Source organism: Ammospiza caudacuta, chromosome 6 (assembly GCF_027887145.1).
Source record: "Ammospiza caudacuta isolate bAmmCau1 chromosome 6, bAmmCau1.pri, whole genome shotgun sequence".
Lineage (NCBI taxonomy): Eukaryota > Metazoa > Chordata > Aves > Passeriformes > Passerellidae > Ammospiza > Ammospiza caudacuta.
Genome location: NC_080598.1, coordinates 13,233,373 through 13,252,692, shown reverse-complemented (window position 1 = coordinate 13,252,692; position 19,320 = coordinate 13,233,373). Strand labels below are relative to the sequence as shown.

At 55.0% G+C, this 19,320-nt stretch overlaps 1 protein-coding gene and 1 long non-coding RNA gene across 2 annotated transcripts; one reads left to right on the top strand and one right to left on the bottom strand.

The window, feature by feature from the left end:
* The first annotated feature begins 1,808 nt into the window (after positions 1 to 1,808).
* Positions 1,809 to 12,909, top strand: LOC131558823 (collagen alpha-1(I) chain-like). Its single transcript, XM_058806857.1, has 6 exons — positions 1,809 to 1,912; positions 2,493 to 2,619; positions 3,618 to 3,710; positions 10,018 to 11,062; positions 11,632 to 11,771; positions 12,322 to 12,909. The coding sequence occupies exons 1-6, from the start codon at positions 1,809 to 1,811 to the stop codon at positions 12,907 to 12,909; spliced, it is 2,097 nt and encodes a 698-aa protein (XP_058662840.1).
* A 430-nt stretch (positions 12,910 to 13,339) lies between these two features.
* On the bottom strand, positions 13,340 to 15,853 carry LOC131559418 (uncharacterized). Its single transcript, XR_009274875.1, has 5 exons — positions 15,764 to 15,853; positions 15,341 to 15,501; positions 14,778 to 14,991; positions 14,553 to 14,640; positions 13,340 to 14,144 (listed from the first exon to the last, which is right to left on the bottom strand). It is a non-coding gene; the product is annotated as an uncharacterized LOC131559418 (long non-coding RNA).
* Between the last annotated feature and the right edge of the window lie 3,467 nt (positions 15,854 to 19,320).

The following is a 19,320-nucleotide window of genomic DNA, read 5'->3' as shown; positions in this document are numbered from 1 at the left end:
AGCTGCTTCCAGCCATTGCCTGTCAAAGCCTCCAGATCCTATGTTCTTTCTTGACTCCTGTCTTTTTGGAAAGAAATTAAGAAAACTGTGTAAGGAACAAGAACAAAATTTAACCTTTTAAGTTCAAGTCCATGTGAGCTTGAACTCCATCTGTATGGGTTGGTTTGTCTGCTGAGGCTGGGAAGGGTGACAGAGTTTTTGCATCCTTGTAAAGCAATCATGTTCATTTATAAACATCTGCATAAGAAAGGAAAATGTACTGATAGAAATGTTTTTAGAAAATTGGATCAGCTTAAGTGATTTTTGATGGCAAATAAATATGTACATACCTTGAAGGTCTCATCCTTGCACTCCAAAGATATTCAAGTGCTTTTGGAAGTTTAACTCTACAGGCAGATATAAGAAATCTCTTTCATCCCGTCCTCAATCAAGCTCTGTTTTTATTTCTGTACCAGCTTAGAATGATACTTTTTTAATACTTGTGATGAAGAGCTATAAAAAACTGGTGAGCAAATCTGCATGGGGAGAAAGAGCAGTTTCAGTGTGGCTGTTGTAAGTGTGGATTTGAGGTTTTACACCTGGGAGTGGCACAGATGCCAAGGGAGAGGATCGTCACAATTGCCAGCTTTGAGCACCCTCTCCTGATGTAACACAGACCTGGCATGTGCCTGTTTCACCTTCATTTTAGCCTCTGGAAGGAAAATAAGCCTCTCAGCTGCCAGGGAAACTCTAAAACCAAATTGAAATCAGCAGGTGCAAGCAGGGAATTGGAAAAATCGAGGAAATACAGGCATTTTACCTGCAGGAAGTAACAGAAACAGACTGAAAAATTCCCAGGTGTCTGAAAATTAATTTCTGCTCAAATTCTGTCTCCATTTACAACTGAATAACCTTACAGATTTCATCAAGTGTCATTGGCATGACTGACAGCAAATGTATCCTTTTGCTTTTTTTGCTTCCGAGAGAAAAATACTTCTGGCACATGGCTTGCCAGTGTAGGGAAGACACTTGGTTTAGTTTTGAGGGGATGGAAGAGAACTGGAGACCCTTCTCTTTGTATGTAGGATAGCAGAATGATCTAGCATCTATAAACTTACAAATGACAAAAAGTCAGAGATAAAAGACCTGTTTTAACTTGATTCCCCTTAAATATTAAGCAGCCTTAGCTCCAAAAGGGGTTCCTTTTCCTTCAAAAAAGAAAGTAAATTAGATTTTATTCCAGTTTGTGTGATATATTTTTTCATGAGTTGGTTGCTGAGTCCTCATGGAAATAAAGCTGACATAAGCGGTAAATGGAATTTTAAAGAAAGAGGATCAACTCCATCAAACAAGTTTTAAGCAAATTATGGCCTTTCCTTTTTATAAATACATATTTTATCCAATTAACAATATCAGCAGTTCACCATCAAATTCCAAGGAACAAATTTTGAGCTATAACAACAACTGAGGCTGCAGAAATGACCCAGTAGCAGTACTGGGGCAGAAATTGTATTCCTTTTTGCACAGAGAGGTTGCTATAATGAAGGACAGAGATGGGAGTGCCGGGTTTCCCCTTGGTTTGTGTACGTTGAGATAAACAATAAAACGATAAAATGTATGATAAGCCTTAATGAAATAGCTGAAAGATGTAAGACACCACATTATACTTGTGTTCTGCTTGGATTTATACATCTTTATGGAGGTGTTAAGGGTTTTATAGTACGAGAAGTACCCTAACTGTTCGGGTGTAAAAGTAACAGATTTTTTAGGGAGATACAAGGCCATGTATCCATCCCTTCTAGGTCCCGCATGAGTTTCTTGCCCATGTGATGGAGAAACAACCACGCATCAACACCACGGTCCCGGGGCTCTGGGGCGGTCCCGGGCGGTACCGAGCGGGTCCGGCTCAGGTGCGCGGGGCGGGCCCGCTCAGGTGCGGGGTCCCAGCGGCGCTGCGCGGGGCGGGGCCGAGGTGATTTAATCCCTGGAAATCGCCTCCAGCGCCATTTGCCCACCCGGAGGGCAGGGAGGCTGCTGCTGGCTTGGGCTCTCCCGGCGGGGCCCGGTTGAGGCCCCCCCACGTCCTGTACCCCTCTCCTTTTCCCCCCTCTTTCTCCTGCCCTTATCCTCCTCCTTCGTTTCCCCCTTATCTCTGCTTTCCTACCCCTCCAGTTTCTTTCTCCCTCCCACCCTGCCCTTCCTCTCCCCCTTCGCCAGCCTTCTGCACCCTCTCTCCCTGCTCCCCTGCACATCCCCGACCCTCCCACCCCACTCCCCAACCCGACTCCCCTCTCTTGCCCCTCTACCGCTTTTCTGTCCATCATCCCGCTCCCTCACCCATCGCTATCCCCTCCTCCCCCCATCCTCCGTCCCTCTCCCTCCTTCCCCGTAGCCGGGGCTCGGGCACCGGAGAATAAAGCCCCGAGAGCCGGAGCCGGCGCCCGCCGCTGGCCCTGGAGCCCCGCACGGGGCCGGACCCGCTCATACCATGGGCTCGTGGGGTGACTTGCAAGGGACGACGAAAACTCTCTGGACTCGGTTGTCCCATCTCACGGCAAAAAACACGTCCAAAACTGCCTCCTCAGCCTCATGGAACGGCAGTGGCTGTGTGGAGCTCTGGCAGTAGTGCCTGGAGACCAGGTAAGAACAGAAATGAGATTGTTTTGGCTGCTGCTGGATGTGGTTTTCTCTTTTCAAGGTATTTCTCTGATTGATGTTTTCACAGTTGTTTTCTAGGTGTCATGTGAGGGTAATTCCAAAAGTTTGGAAGTGGTTGGGAAACAGTGGGGCAAAAATATGAACCTGATTTATTTCTAGTAATTCCAAACTTCTCCCACAACACCATTCTGGGGGAAAGCTGGTTAAAGGATAAAGATACAGAGGAACAAGTGTTGTGAACCCCCCTTGTTATCTGACAGAGCAAACCTTCCAGTAATCCCAGTACATCTCTCTGAGGGACTCTGGGATCATAAGGTCTTCCAGGAAAGGAAAACAAGCACAGAGACGAGGGAATAGGCTGCTGTTTGTTAATGATTTGATGGATGTAGGAATGATTCTTGTGTGTTTCACGCTCCTCTTTTAACTCCTGGAATATTTTTAAAGTTATTCCTTTAACAAAATGAATTTGAAAGGAAATGGTGCACAATAAATGCATGGAGAGATCATGGATTCCTCAAATGGTTTGGGTGGGAAGGGACCTTAAGGATCATTTAATTCCATCCCCTGCCATTCCATCCACAGCCCAGGGTGCTCCAAGTCCCATCCAGCCTGGCTTGGACACTTCCAGGGATGGAGCAGCCAGGATTTCCCTGGGTTTATGGGCACAGGAGGGAGTTCCCAGCAGGAGCTGAGGCGTTTCCTTTGCTGTGCCAGCCCCAGCAGGGCTGTGGGAGGCAGAGGATGTGGGAGCAGGAGCTTTGCCCCTGCCCCGGGGGAGTCTCTGCTGTGCCAGCCCCAGCAGAGCAAACGTTTGTGGTTTCACATCCCGTTCCAAGGAGCTGCCGGGGCAGGAACGGGGATGGGCACGGAGCAGGGACGGTGCCAGGCGCAGGGTGACATCCAGAGGGTGCCACCAGCCCGTCCCTGCTGCCCAGGCCGGGCTGAGCAGGCTGGTGACCGTCCCTGTGTTTGCTCTGCAGGGTGAGGAAGCCAAGCCTGGCGAGGAGGAGGATGAGGAGGTGTGGGAGGATGGAGACAGCGGCCACCAAAGGCTGGGGAAGGCCCAGCTCCAGGTAGGAGATGCTGCCTTCCAAGGAGAGGGACTTGTCTGTCCCACTGAAATTTGGGGTGTGAGGCCAATGGAACAAAGGGGTTGATTCCATTTACTTATTCAGGTTCTCATGTGCCTTAGGAGGTATTTGTGGGAAGGTCATTTTAGTGAGTTTGCACTGGGTTTGAGAGAATGTGACCCCTGGGGCAGAAATCCCTGCACAGCTTCTGTGTCCCGCCATGAACAGTCCATGGGCTGGGCCTCCTTGTTTCCTCCTTCTCCAGGCTCTGGATGAAATCCTTCCTTTCCCGAGAGAGGGGAAAGCCAGCAGGATGTGAACCAGAGGTGCTGCTTCAGGAAAGCCCCTCCAGCCTGGGAAGGAGCTCCTGGCTCCAGACACATTCCCAGTGCCCAGGAGCAGCAGGACCTGTGCTGTTCCCAGCAGGTGAGGCAGAGGTGCCTTTCCTTCCTTCACTGCTGCACTTTGGCTCTTTGAGGGGTCTCTGGGGGTCTGAGGGAGAAGTTCTTTGTCACTCCAGGGCAGAATTAGCCCTGGTCACACTGAAAGCAGGAGGAATTATTTTATCCCTGTTTTTGGATACACATTTTGTGTTTTCTCTCTGTTGCTGACACCGTGTGGTGAAGCAGCAGCTCCCAAATTTTCAGTGCTGCTCCCTGGAAGAGTTTTCATTTGTAGAACCATGAATTCCCTGCTGGAATCCAGTCACAGCCCCCAGATCAATGTGCAGTTTAAGGTCTTACACCCTGACCAGGACAAGTTCCTGTCTCTAGACATGGAAAATGGGGGAAAACTCAGACTGGAGTGGGGCCAGGATGTAGAATGGGGCAGTGAGGCAGCGTGCTCAGCCCAGGCTGGGGCTGGCACAGGGGCTGTTCCCTGCTGGATGACACCTGTGGGGAACAGATCCTTCTCTTCCTTTGTCCAAAGTCCAATGGCAAAGGATTCAGGAACTCAAAAGTTGGGCCTGGAATGAAAATGGTTCTGTTAAAATTAGGCAAAGAATGTGATAAGAAAAAATGGGCATCTTTTTTATGTATTAAAATAGTAGGGAATAAAATGTTGACAAGGGGCACTTTTATTCAGTGTCACCTTTCATTTTTTTATGGAGTGAGCAATCAGAACAGAAGTAGGAAAGCCAGGAGCCTTTGATTTCCAGAGTGGACCTAATTTCCATTTTCTCCTCTCTTTCAGGACAGGAAAAACCACTTAACTCATCCCATCTTTGCCCAGAGCTTTGGAGTTTGAGCAGCCAAACCCAACGGGCTCCAGCTGCACTGGAGGGTCCCTGGTCCTGCCGTGGTGTGGGGTGAGTCCCCAGCTGTCCCCAGAGTGTCACAAACCCAGAGGGATCTGCCCTGGTTTCAGGCTGTCCCTGCAGTCCCCAACGCCTGAGACCCAGAGAGAGCCCTGTCCAAAGGGGCGCTGTCACCTTTGTCCCCTTGCCAGGAATGGTGGCAGCCCCGGGAGCAGCTGGGAGCTGGGGCAGTGTCTGGGGCTGATCCAGGGCAGGGCAGGGCTGACCCTGGGGGGGTTGGCCCCCCACGCTGAGCTCAGGCAGGATCAGGGGCACAGATGCTGCATTTTGTGCACCCTGAGAGTTTCTGTCCCCCCCCGGGCATTTCCTGCGGGGCTGGGGCAGCGCAGGGAGCAGAATTAACCCTGCAGCTGCCGTGGCCATTGCTGGCCTTGGTCTCTCTGCTGTGCCATCCCACCGTGGCCATTTGCTGCTGCCACTGCCACTGCCACCCCCTGGGGCTGTGTCCTCCTGGCAGCCCTTCCCAGCCCCTACAGGAGCTCCAGTGGTGCCTCTGGGCCTGTTGGGAGGGTTTGCTGGGAATGGGCCTCACCCCTGGGAGGATCCTTTTGTTCCAGAGCAGACTCCAGAGCTTTTGGGCTGCTCAGCTTCAGGGTTGGATTGCAGAAGTGCCTGAAAGGAAGAAGAACAATGAGGTTTGTGCAAGTGGTGCATTCAGACCCCACCTGGCAGCCTGTGCTCTGTGTGGGAGGTTGTTGTGCGCTGGCACTGCAGGGAATGAATGTCCCCTTCCCAGTTCAGCCCAGCAGATCCCAAAGGCTCTTACAGGAATATTTACCCTTTCCTTCCCTGGGTGATAATTTCATCTCCACCTGCTGTGAGCCATTCCTTGGGTTCTCCTGGAGAAAACCTCACAGCAGAGGAGTTTGCAAAGAGCCCAGAGCTGTGTTTGGAGCAGAGAGGGCTGAGAGCTGCATCTGCCTGTGCTGCCCCAGCCTGGCAACATCCCCATGGAACAGCCTGGGAAGAGGGGATTGGATGGAGCCAAATCCCTTCATGCAAGAGGTTTTCTCCTGTGCAGATCAGGCATGGGCAGGCATTGAACTTTGGAAATCAGCTGATTTCCCCAGAAAGCATCACTCCCATCAGCATGAGTGACAGGACCTGTGCCCACTGCTCAGGAGTCACCCAGCCAAAATCAAGGGCAAAGGTTGGTTTGGGTCTGAGAACTTGAAATAACTTTGAAAGAGAAGAAATAACCTTTTTCTTCTTTTCTTTCTTTCAGATGCTGGAATTGCCTCTGTGGATGTGCACTGAGCTCTTACTGCAGGGAACTGCCAAGCCTTAATGGTGGTGAGTTCATGTTCTTCTCACTGGGAATTGGAAATGATTATTAATTAGTAATTGCAGAAATGTTTTCTGAAACCTTTCCCCTTTGCTGGTAGATCTTCTCTCTCTGGCTTTGAATTTACAGAATTCCCTGCTGTCTTTTGCCCTGCCCGAATTCCTTGTAGCTCCTAACAGGGAAAACCTGGAGTAACTCAAAGGGGACAGAGGTGACATTTTTAGCTGAAAACCTGGGGCAGTTGAGAGGGGACACAAGAACTGTTTGTGTAGGAAAATGTGAGGATGTCAAGGGGAGCAAGGTGACATTTCTGAGGGAAAAGCTGAGGTGATGTTTAGGGGAGAGAATGCAAATTTTTGGAGCAGAAAAGAGCTAATCAATATTGTACAGGAAGGAAAATTTTGGGGGTAAAACTCGATGCAATCTGTAGGGGACAGAATGAATGTATTGGAGTAAAAATGAGGTACTCAGTAGTAGACAAGGAAAATTTTGGAGGCAAAACTTGACAAAATATCAGGGGTAGAGAATGAACACATGAGGGAAAAATAAGGTGATGAGTACTGAGCATACAGTTGGGAAAATTTGGGGGCTAAATCTGAGATAATTTCTAGGGGAGAGCATGAACATGCTGAGGTAATGTGAGGGAATGAGTTGTGGGCAGATAGGGAAATTTTGAGGGGCAAAAATAATATTAAATAATCTGTAGGGCAGAGAAAGAACATTTTGAGGTAAAATTGAGATCATCAGTAATAGACAGATGGAGAATTTGGGGGGTAAATCTTGAGAGAAGTTACATAATCGAAAAGAAATATATTGAAGGAAAATGAGGGAACCAGTAGTGGATGGGAATTTTAGGGGGTAAAGCTTGAAATAATCTTAAGGTTGAGAATTACTATTTTCAGGTAAAAATGAGGTAATAAGTTATGGACAGGTAAGGAAAATTTTGGAAGTAAAACTGGAGTAATCTCAAGGGAGAGAGTGAACACTGACATAAACTGAGGCAGTCACTGGGGGCAGGCAAGGAAATTTTGGGGGTAAAACTTGGGAAGATCTGTAGGGCAGAGAATGAACATCTTGAGGTAGAAATGATCAGTGGTCAACATTAGGTAGAATTTGGGGGGCAGACCCTGCAGTAATTATGTAGGAACAATAAGTGGTTTCGGGAAAAAATCTGACATAATTTGCAGGGGACCGAATGAACATTTTGGGGATAAGAGACATAACCTGTGTGGTTTTGGTTGTAAAATCTAGTTGGTAAATAGGGGACAAAATGGATATTTTGTAATAAAATCTGAGTTAATCTGTAGAGGAAACAATGGATATTTTGAGGTGAAAAGGAGGTTATCAGTACTGGGCAGGTAGGGAAAACTGGGGGCTAAATGTGAGATTATCTCTAGGAGAGAGCAAAAACATCCTGAGGGAATTGCTGTGGACAGGTGGGTGAATCTGGGGATAAAACTTGAGGGATTTGCCATGGCAGAAAATGAGCATTTTGAGGTAAAAATGAGGTACTCACTCAGTGGTGGAGAGGTAGGGGAAATTTCAGGGGTAAAATCTGGGGTGATCTGTAGCAGAGAGGATGCACTTGATGGGGTAAACTGAGGTAACCAGTTATGGACAGGTAAGGAAATTACTGGGGGGTAAAAACTGAAAGCATCTGTAGGGTAAAGAATGAAAATATTGAGGTGGAAATGAGGAAATAGGGGAGTGCACAGGTAGAGAAGATTTTTAGGGTAAGTCTTGTGGTAATCTCCAGAGTAGAAAAAGAATGCTTTCTTGTAAAAATAAAAATTGGCTGCTGAAATTTCCCAGCCCAGGGGCTTTGGCTGACAGGACACAGAGATTGTTCCCTGTGTGGTGCCTAATTTGGGGTTCAGTATCAGCTTTGCTAGTTTAGAGGAACTATATCTGTGGCTCCCCATTCCCTGCTGAATTTCTACTGGAATAACCTCCCAGTGCCTCCTGCAGCATGGATATCCATGGATATCCTCCTGCAGCATGGATATTCCCACACAGAGCTGCCTATTGAACACCAGCTGTGCCAGGAGCCAGTAGAGGCTCCAAGGAAGCTCAGTGGGATCAGGCCAAGGACAGGCTGATATTCCATAGCATTTGCTATTTATAACCCTTGGCTATTTATTCATCCCCCATGTCCCCGGGGGCATTGACAGAGTTCCCTGCAATTCCATGGGCTCCACCCCTGGGCTCGGGCTCCTGCAGCCGAGGTCGGGAGTGGCCTCTGGGAGTTCTTTTCCCTGAGGAGAGGGATGCACATCCCTGCCTTCAGGGCACCTGCAGCGTGACCCACCTGTGCAAGCTTCCCAGCAGTTCCAGCTGGCTCCCTAAAAACTCCAAACTTCATCCAAACAAAACTTCATCTAACTCTAACCTTTTGTTTTAGGGCGCCTCCGAGGGCCTTGCTTGGGATTGAATTTCTGTGAAGGGAATTCCCTTGGCTTTAAGGCTGCTGCTGGAGGATGTCCCTAGGCTGGAAGGGAAGGGACTGGAGTGGCTGGGACACCCCTGGTGGCTGTGTGGGAGCTCCAGGAGGTGGCACCGGGAATTGCTGTCTGAGCTCTCTGCAGACCCAGCGTGCAGCACTCCCGGGCAATGGCAGCTGTTCCTGGGGTGTTTTTGGGGTGTCAGGGGGCTCTGTCCGGGCTGCAGCAGCTCCGGGGCCCGTTCAGAGCAGCCCCTGGCCCAGGAGCCGCGGGCAGCCCTTGGTCCGTGCCCATCCCAGCGCTGCCCGGGCATCCCAGCGCCCGCCCCGGGTGTGCCTGGCACGCTGCCCGCACGGGCAGGACACTGAGGCGCAGCTCCTGCCCGGCCCGCACCGAGGACAGGAGGGGCCGGTTCCCTCCCGGGGCTCGGCCTCCTCCCGCCCCGCGTTCCCGGCCGGCCGGGACACGCGGAGGGAGCGCCGAGGGACATTCCCGGCAGGGAGCAGCAGTGCCCGAGGGCTCCGGGCAGCGCCGGGCCTGAGAAGCAGCGCCGGGCTCAGCCCCGCCGTGATTCGGGGCTGTGAGCGCTCACCTGCAGGAAACGCCCCTCGGCAGGCGGGACCAGCCCTGACACTGCAGGAGAGCTTCGGCCTGGGACCAAGGGAGCCCTCAGGACTGGCCTTGCTCGTTTCTCCCTGGAAAGGGACACGGCATCAGCACCTTTACAGCTATCAGGGAAATGCTGGGAAGGGCAGGAAATCAGGATTACACAGCAGAGTCTTGTGCTGTCACACAACAGTTCACCTGTGTTGTTCCATGGTCAGGTGCTGTCTATGGAGCTGTGCCCTATGGACATTCCAGGGGCTGGTGTGTAAAGCAGCATTGGCAAAGCAATTCCCCTGCTGTCATTTGGCATTCCTGTCCCAGGCAGGACATTGCCATTACCTGAGACTGGCTTGGTTGGAGCAGGGTACTGAAAATGCCCAGATTGTGGGTTCAACCCCCAGCTGAACCCTTCACATAAGGGTTCAACCTGGTGCTCCTGGTGTGTCCCTTCCCACTCAGGATATCGGATGACCTGGAAATAAAGAATAAACAGTTTTCACTGGCTTTTTAAACCCAGAGGGTTTTTTTGCTTTGGAGAGTGTGACCCGTAGTGTAAGTAGGGGAAGGGAGGGAGAGCATCAGGTCTCACCTGGCAGGTGTCGGGTGAGCGGCCCGAGCAGAACCTAGCCCGGGCAGGGCCCCGTCCCGCACCCGGCACAGTCGGAGCAGGAGCAGCAGTGCCGAGCTCGGCCCCAGCGCCCGGCCCGGAGCGGCTCCTCCGGCCCACGGCAATGCAGCCCCGCTCATTCCGCGGGGACGCGGCGGGCGAGAGCCCCGGGGGTGCGGGCACAGGGTCCGGGTCCCGCTCTGCGCACGGTGGCCTTGGGGGTACCGGGGCTGAGGGGGCTCCGCATCCCCGCGGGGGCCGGGCCGGGAGCGCCCCGGGGACCGCCGCGCTCGCAGCGCCGCTCCGGGCCCGCCAGGGGGCGCCGCGCTCGCAGCGCCGCTCCGGGCCCGCCAGGGGGCGCCGCGCGGGCCGGCGGCGCTGAGGGAGCGGCGGGGCCGGAGGGGTCCCGGGGCCGTCTCGGGCGGTCCCCGCGCCCCGCCCGATTCCAGCCGCGATCCAGCGCCTGCTCCGGGAATGCGCCGCCCTCCTGCCAGGCCTGGCACCGGCACAGCCCCGGCTCCCCACGGCAGCAGCGGGACCTGCCCGGAGCCGCAGCGGGAGCAGCCCCGCAGCAGCCGCGGTGCAAGCGAGAGCGACAGCACCGGGCTCGGTCCGTGCCCGTCCCGGAGCGGCTCTTCCCTCCCGCGGCGATCCCGATCCCGGTCCCAGCCCCAATCCCGCCTCGGTTCTGCGGCTCCGCGACGGAGAAGCGGCTCAGCCCGGGACCCCCAGCAGACACCGGCAGGACCCGGACCCGAATCCGAATCCCCAGGCCCGGGTCCCGTTCCCGGCCCCACCTCAGCGTTTCGAGCCCCGCGCAGCGCCGGGAGCAGCCCCCGGTCTGGGGCTCCGCACGGCGCTCCAGCGACGGCCTCGCCGCATCCCGGGATGAGCATCCGCCGCACAAAGCGGAGCGGGCGCGGATCCGCCGGGATTTACGGGCGCGGGCGGGGCGGGGCGGGGCCGGCTCAGGTGTGAGGGGCGGGCCGACTCAGGTGCGCGGGGCCCCAGCGCGGCTGCGCGGGGCGGGGCCGAGAGGATTTAAACCCCGGGAATCGGCGCTGGCGCCATTTGCCCCCTCGACGCTCGGAGGGGAAGGTTGCGTCCGCGCGGGCTCCATATTGTTTTATTTGTTTCTTTTCTTTTACGCTTATTTTTCTTAATACCTCCCCTCTCGCCCTCCCTTCCTCCCCTCCTCCACCCCCTAAACCCTCCCCCCCCCCTACCCCCCCCTCCCTCTCCCCCCTAGCCCTCCCCTCCCTCCCCCCCAAACCGCTCCCTCCCGGGCCGGTCCCCCCTACCCTTCCTATCCCCCTGCACACCCCAACCCTGCCCTACCCCTCCTTCCTCCACGCTTCCTTCCCTCCCCAGCCCGGCTCCCACCTGCCCCCTCATCCTCCTTCCCTTCCTCCCAATTCCTCCTTCCCCTCCTTCCTTCACCCATCCTCCTCCTTCACCTCCCCCTGTTTTCCTTCTTCACCTTGATCCCCCCCCACCTGTTCTCCATCCTCATCCTCCGCCCGTCCTGCCCCTGCCACCCCACTGCCCCTGCCCCCCTCCCTGCTCCCCTGCACACCCCGAGCCCCCCACCTGCCCTCCATCCTTGACCCACCCCGACCACCCCCTCTGTCCCTGTCCTCTGTCCCCTCTCCCTCTTTCCCCCGCAGCCGCGGGGCTCGGGGCGCCGCACAATAAAGCCCAGAGGGCCGGAGCGGCGCCCCCGCTGTCCCCGGAGCCCCCACACGGGGCCGGACCCGCTCGGCGGGACCCCCCATTGCAGTGCAAAGCACGGCCCGACAGCGCCGGGGTTCCGGCTGTCCCTACATCACACTGGGGGGCCCCGGGGGGGGGCGGTTGGGGGGTGGGGGGGTGTTAGGAAGGGCCCCCTCCTCAGGAGGGGGTCCCGGGGGGGAGGGGGGTTGGGGTTGGGGTGGGGGGGGGTTGGGGTAGGGCCCCCTCCGGAGGAGGGGGTCCCTGGGAGGGGGGTGGGGCGGGCCCCCTTCGGAGGAGGGGCCCCGGGGGAGGGGGCGGGGCCGAGGGGGCACTCCCCCCTCCAGGCCCCGCCCCCTCCTCCGGACGGGGTTCGGCCCGGCCCCCTCCCCGGGACCCCCTCCTGCGGACCGGGGCCCGGGGGGAGAGAGGGGGGTGGGGGGGGGCAGAAGGGGAGGGGCCGCACACCTGAGCCGGGCCCGGCCCCGCCCGGGACCGCCCTGGGACCGCCCCTGAGCCCGGGACCGCCCCCGAGCCCGGCACCGCCCCGCACACCTGAGTTGGGCCCCGCCCCGCGCACCTGAGCCGGGCCCGGCCCCTCCCGGGACCGCCCTGGGACCGCCCCTGATCCCGGGACCGGCCCTGAGCCCCGGGGCCCCGCCCTGCCCGCGGTGGCGGCGGGACCGTCGCTGCCCGGCCCCGCCCTTCTCACCTGGGCCGGGCCGGGGCTGCGAGCGGCACCGGGACCGGGGCCTCGGCTCCGGGTCCCGCCGGTGTCTCTGGGGCTCCGGGCGGTGCCGCCTCTCCCCCGCCGGGCGGGCTGCGGGTCCCGGCCCCGCAGCACTGAGGGCGCTTGGGGCCGGCACCGGCACCGACAGGAGCCGCTCCGGGACGGGCGCTGGGGCCGGGCCCGGGCGGTCCCGGGATGCCGCGCTCAGCCCGACGCGCCGGCTCCGTTCGCAGCCCCGAACCCCTCCCGGCCGCCCGCGCCGAGCCCCGAACGCGGCCCCGGGGCTCCGCCGCCTGCCCCGCCCGCGGCGCTCGGCGCCTGCCCCGGAGCTCCGCTGCGGCCGAGGCAGCCCGGCTTCGGGCCGTGCCCGGGGCTCGGAGCCCGGAGACACGGACTGGCCCTGGCCGAAAGAGCCGCCCGGAGCACCAAAACGCGGCCTTTGGCCTTTCACTCAGGCCCCCAAAATGCAGCACTTAAATCTCTCTTGGTGAAGCCCAAACACTGAGTGACCCCGGTTTCAGGACCTCCCACACACAGGCCATGGTCTCTGCTTTGCGCCTCTAAAATGCAGAACTTGTTCTCTCTGAGATCCCAAATGCTGTCTGAGGCACCTTGGTTTCAAGTCCCCCAAACCAGTCCTGGGTGTCTCTTTCTGTACCTGGCCAAATGAGCCCAGTTTTGAGCCCCCAAATCGCAGCACTGGGTGTCTCTCTGTGAGCCCCAAAACTGCCCCAGTCCCTCCGTTCGGAACCCCCAGAAGTGCCCTGGGCCAGGGGCAGACCCAGCTGGGCCCCAGCAGCAGCTCCCTCACCCCCAGTGCGATGGGGAAGAGACCAGAGACAAAAATCCAGCTCAGAACACTTTAATAATGCAAACCAAGACAAATATAATAATTTAATAGTCATGACAGCACATAACAGTGATAGCAACAAGAGCAGTGAGAACAATAGCAATAAAAAGGAGAGAAGCCATTCCACAGCCCCCCTTTAACATTATAAATCCAAAAGTCATTCAGAGCACCACAAAATCCCAGTGTGGGGCATTTCCATATTCCTGTTATTTTCTCTGTGGTCCATCCCGGGGATATGAGGCACTTGCTGCTCCTCTGGGGCAAGGGAACGGCTCCTGTGCTATTCCCAAAAACAGAACACCTGGAATTAGTTCCATGGGAGCCCAATCCGGTCTTTCCAGTGACTGGGGGTCACCCAGAGGGTCTTTACCAGCATCAAATGAAAATGTCATCCTGGTCCAGTGCATTCCCAGCAGGACTGGACACTCCTGGGCACGGTGACCAGTTCATGAAAATTGGACCAGTGACAATCCAAAGAGGACTTTAAGGTTGGAGACTTAAAATCAGAAACTCCAATTCTTTTCAGCACCTCTTGCTTAAATGTTGCCCTGCTGGAAGAGCTCAATCAGTATTTTTGCTGACCAGATTGCCAAATAGAGGGAAAACCAATCAGCATTCCCTGGATGCCTCCATCACTTCCACAGCCATCTGCAGCCAGTGGCCAATGGGCAGGAGCTCAAGGGGTGGTATTAATTACATTACTCCCAAGGTTTTAATGATTCTGGCATTATCCCATGTGCCTGAGTGTGCCAGAAACCCCAGAGCTCCAGGAGCTGCAGCCAGCTGCAGGCAGGCGTTCTTCCTTCTCAGCTTTTTGGGAGCGTGGGTGAAGGTCCCCTTCCAAGTGATCTTGGGCCCTGCTGGAGCCAATTCATGTCACAGCCCATATCCTACAGGAAAACAGGAAAGTGCCCAGTTGGCCCCAGTTCCAGTCAGGAATGTCTCAAACAACACTGTGGGGTGTTCTTCCAGCTCTGGAAGGAAAGCTGGGGTGAGCCCAATGCCCAGGCTTCCTGTGGAACAGCACTTCAGGTTTTTAGGTCAGGGGCTTTTCCTGGTGCCCTGAGGTACAGGATGATCCATAGATTTATCCCTCCCTTATTTCTCACACACTCACAGACTGAGGTCCTGCCCCTTTTGCCCTCCCTCAAGGGCTGCAATTGCCAGTGGGGTTTTCCCACTTTTCAGCAGACCAGGGATCATTCTCCAGTGTCTCCAGGAAATTTCCAGAGCTGACCCATTCCCAGGTACAGAGGCCAAGTACAGAGGTCAGGATGAACAAAGGTTTTAGCACTTACCATCTTTAATCTTCCTTCTCCACAACAACTTGCTCTGGCTCATTCCATCTCAGAAAGTTCCTTGTCTTTGTTTCAGCCTCAGAGGATTCTGTGAGGAGATTTCACAGCCACAAATCAAGATCGCAGACCCTCAGGGTTGCCCATGAAGGCGGAGCAGTGTTGGCTGCCTCAGTGAATTTCCTCCATGTACACAACTTAAAAACCATTACACCACTTCATAATTACCTGGAGCTGGTGCTGTAACAATGAAAAACTGATTTTCCATGTCCAGAGGCAGGAGATTGTCCTGGTCAGGCTGTGAGACCTTAAATGGCACATTGATCTGGGGCTGTGACTGGATTCCAGCAGGGATGGAGCCTCCTGTGTGTGCAAACCCAGCGTGGGACCGGGAAGGTTTTCACCAAGGAAAGCTCTTCCTTTCTTCCTTGGCAGCTTTTCTCTGGAATATTAATCAAAGAGGGAAGCCTTGTCCTTAATCCAATCACCACAGGGCAGCAAATTACTGTTTCTTGTTTACCAGCTATGAACAAAACTGGGAGCAGCACTGAAAATTTGGGAGCTGCTGCTTCACCACACGGTGTCAGCAACAGAGAGAAAACACAAAATGTGTATCCAAAAACAGGGATAAAATGATCCCTCCTGCTTTTAGTGTGACCAGGGCTAATTCTGCCCTGGAGTGACAAAGAACTTCTCCCTCAGACCCCCAGAGACCCCTCAAAAAGCCAAAGGGAAGGAGGGAGGGAGGGAGGGAGGGAGGGAGGGAGGGAGGGAGGACACCTCTGCCTCACCTGCTGGGAACAGCACAGGTCCTGCTGCTCCTGGGCACTGGGAATGTGTCTGGAGCCAGGAGCTCCTTCCCAGGCTGGAGGGGCTTTCCTGAAGCAGCACCTCTGGTTCACATCCTGCTGGCTTTCCCCTCTCTCGGGAAAGGAAGGATTTCATCCAGAGCCTGGAGAAGGAGGAAACAAGGAGGCCCAGCCCATGGACTGTTCATGGCGGGACACAGAAGCTGTGCAGGGATTTCTGCCCCAGGGGTCACATTCTCTCAAACCCAGTGCAAACTCACTAAAATGACCTTCCCACAAATACCTCCTAAGGCACATGAGAACCTGAATAAGTAAATGGAATCAACCCCTTTGTTCCATTGGCCTCACACCCCAAATTTCAGTGGGACAGACAAGTCCCTCTCCTTGGAAGGCAGCATCTCCTACCTGGAGCTGGGCCTTCCCCAGCCTTTGGTGGCCGCTGTCTCCATCCTCCCACACCTCCTCATCCTCCTCCTCGCCAGGCTTGGCTTCCTCACCCTGCAGAGCAAACACAGGGACGGTCACCAGCCTGCTCAGCCCGGCCTGGGCAGCAGGGACGGGCTGGTGGCACCCTCTGGATGTCACCCTGCGCCTGGCACCGTCCCTGCTCCGTGCCCATCCCCGTTCCTGCCCCGGCAGCTCCTTGGAACGGGATGTGAAACCACAAACGTTTGCTCTGCTGGGGCTGGCACAGCAGAGACTCCCCCGGGGCAGGGGCAAAGCTCCTGCTCCCACATCCTCTGCCTCCCACAGCCCTGCTGGGGCTGGCACAGCAAAGGAAACGCCTCAGCTCCTGCTGGGAACTCCCTCCTGTGCCCATAAACCCAGGGAAATCCTGGCTGCTCCATCCCTGGAAGTGTCCAAGCCAGGCTGGATGGGACTTGGAGCACCCTGGGCTGCGGATGGAATGGCAGGGGATGGAATGAGGTGATCCTTCCCACCCAAACCATTTGGGGATTCCATAATCTCTCCATGCATTTACTTTGCACCATTTCCTCTCAGATTTAAATTCTCAAATTCATTTTTTCAAAGGAATAACTTTAAAAATATTCCAGGAGTTAAAAGAGGAGTGTGAAACATACAAGAATCATTCCTACACCCATCAAATCATTATTAACCAGTAGTCTATTCCCTCGTCTCTGTGCTTGTTTTCCTTTCCTGGAAGTCCTTATGATCCCAGAGTCCCTCAGAGAGATGTACTGGGATTACTGGAAGGTTTGCTCTGTCAGATAGCAAGGGGGGCTCACAACACTTGTTCCTCTGTATCTTTGCCCTTTAACCAGCTTTCCCTCCCCTGCCACACCGAGCCCTCCCCGGTAACTCGGATCCAATCATCGGGACACCGACTCCCCCATTTCCCCCGGTCGCTCCGGCCCGTCCCCGTTCCCCGCCCGGGGCTGTCCCCGCTCCCCGCTCACCTCCGAGCCCGCCGCAGCCGCCCCCGGTGCCCCCGGCGCGGCCCCGCCGCTCCCCGGGCTCCGCCATTGCAGCTCCCGGCTCCGCGCCTGCGCTCCGGCACAACAGCTGCGGTTCCTGCCGGGAGCGGCCCCGGCCAAGGGTCCCGCGGCATCGCACTGCCAGTCCCCATCGTTGTCCCGGTCTCGGTCCCGGCCCAGCTCCATGTCCCGGTCCCGGTGCCGGCGGAGCCGCGGGAAGCGCCCGGCGCGCTCGGAGCTGCAGTACCGGGTGTGTCCACAAGACGGCAGCACTGAGGCTGTAGCTGCCACCGCGCATGCGCAGCGGTTTTAGGGGTGCCCATAAATCCCAATTTCAGTCAATCCCAGATCCCGGATTTCGCCTGTTCCAGCGGGAGCAGGGAGAACGAGCTCCGCGTACACAGAGCTGTTTGTAGTTCCTTCATACAGATAATCTTCTCTAACTTTTTCACGCCCTTTATTGTTTCATTTATATACCTAAAACATTGTATTTTTATTTTCAAGCCCTATGGATCCATAGTCAGAATTTTTTACAGTCTTGAGAGGAATGGCAGATTTATCTTTAAAAACAAGCTGTGGGTCTGCTGGTAGATAAAACTAGCTCTGGAAGATAAAAGAAACAATGGGAAGGATTATACTGATTGATGAATGGAAAAAGATATTTTCTTTTACAAATAAGCCTTAGGTTTGCTGATAAACGAAATTAGACATTGAGAGATGAAAGAAACAATGGGGAAGAAAAGCTCCTAAATTCCGTAAGAATTAAAAATTAAAAGGGAGGGTTGTACATTAGAGGGAAGTCTTTGGTATCAGGTGTATTGGGAAGTCTGTACCTCCCAAGTACCTCAGCCAATGGAGAAAGAGAGAAGGGAAATGCAGCCGGGAAATTAGGATAAAAAGGGAGGCTGTGTCCTCCAAAAATTTGAGAGATCCCAGGGGAATGCCCCATGGCCTCACCCTTTATTCAAATAAAGCCAGAAAGGACTCCTCTGTCTCCTTTTGGACATAAAACTCTGATGTTTGTGGATTAATTTTCTTAACAGTCTGAAATCCAATCTATAACACAGCAGATTTATCTTGAAATAAATAGTTGTTTTTTTCTATATATAAAAAAGACTCTTTATATTTTCTACTGTTCTACACACAAATGAATTTTCAGGCATTTTGGGGCTATAACCTCCCTTTTTGGGAATATCCCACCTGTTTCCCCTTCATCCCCACTCACCAGCTCCCCCACCACAGACATTGAGGTGCCCCAAATGACACCATCACCCCACAGACTCACACACTTCTCTTTTTCCTCACCCCCAGAGGAGGCACAAAACCAGTGCAAGTGCCCTGGCCAGCAGCTCAGTGCTTCCATAAGAAGCACACGGACATTACCCAAAAAAGGGGGGGAATCGAGGGCAGGGCAGCCCCCCAAAGTGTTGGAAGCCCCCCAGCTCCTGTCCCACAGGCTGGCAGCCGCCCCATGGCACAGGAAGTGTCCCCAAGGGTGGTGTCTCCTCTTCCCCCTCAGCCCTCACCACGTTCCCCCTCCACTCCAGGCAGAGGATTCCTCATTCCAGGAGACGTCTGATCCCTTCCCTAGGCCTTCCCAGACACGGCTGGGCCGTGATGGAATCTGTGCTCCCAGAGCCACCCGGCAGCTCCAGCCCCTGCACTGCTCCTGCACATCAGTTCTCACTTCTCTTTTCCCTTTCATGAATTCCCCCAGCCAGGGAAGCAGAAATAAAACCTAGAAATTTAAAAAGTAAACTGGGAACACAGCCGCACACCTCACTTACTTGATGGTTAAAAGGTGTCTGTGTTTACACATACCCAGGAAAACCAGTCCCTCTGGAGAAGTCTTGGGTTTCCTTTTGCATCAATTGAGTGGCACAGCTGCCAGCTGATACCATTAAACTCTCCATCCCCAAAATCCCTGGTCACCCTGGGCTGTGGGGTTTTTGGTGTCACACTGCTAGCAGGGCCCTCTGCCATCTGCCCTGCCCAGGAGAGAATCCATGGGACTGATGGGAACCTCACCACTGGAAGCCAGGCAGGAATTGGTTAACCCAGAGCAGCACCTCAGAGTGTTGGGGGGAAGCTGTGACATTCCCCTGCCTCCATGGCACCGTGGGCAGGTTTTAGGTGAGGTGCCCACACAGGCTGCACATCCTCGTGCAGATGAGAATCCCTGCACAAGGGTTCTCCAGCTACTCCAGGGGCTGGAGACAGCAAGAACATCCCTGGAGGAGCGTCAGGGGGGGTAGGACAGACAGTCAGGATGGACGGACATGAGAGATCTCTGCAGCCAGGGCGTGGAATTTGGGGTTTATTGCAAGTGCAGGGCCCTGCTGGGAGCTGCCAGCCACAGCTCGGAGCAGGCCCGAGAGAAGAGAGGGGGAGAGAGGATGAGAGAGAGAGAGAGCGAGGTGCCTGCTACAATACAATAAATCTTCTTCTGTGTTGAATATTCTAATTCTCACTAACCAATCTAGTACAATATACAAATCCTATAGCATTTACATCCAGCCTATAAGA

Bases quoted from the DNA above. Each gene is read 5' to 3' on its own strand.
- LOC131558823 (XM_058806857.1), top strand. From the start codon at position 1,809: ATGGAGAAACAACCACGCATCAACACCACGGTCCCGGGGCTCTGGGGC. The intron at 11,063-11,631 runs GTTGCGTCCGCG...TTTCCCCCGCAG, and splicing joins CTCGACGCTCGGAGGGGAAG to CCGCGGGGCTCGGGGCGCCG. The intron at 11,772-12,321 runs GTTCCGGCTGTC...ACCGGCCCTGAG, and splicing joins CACGGCCCGACAGCGCCGGG to CCCCGGGGCCCCGCCCTGCC.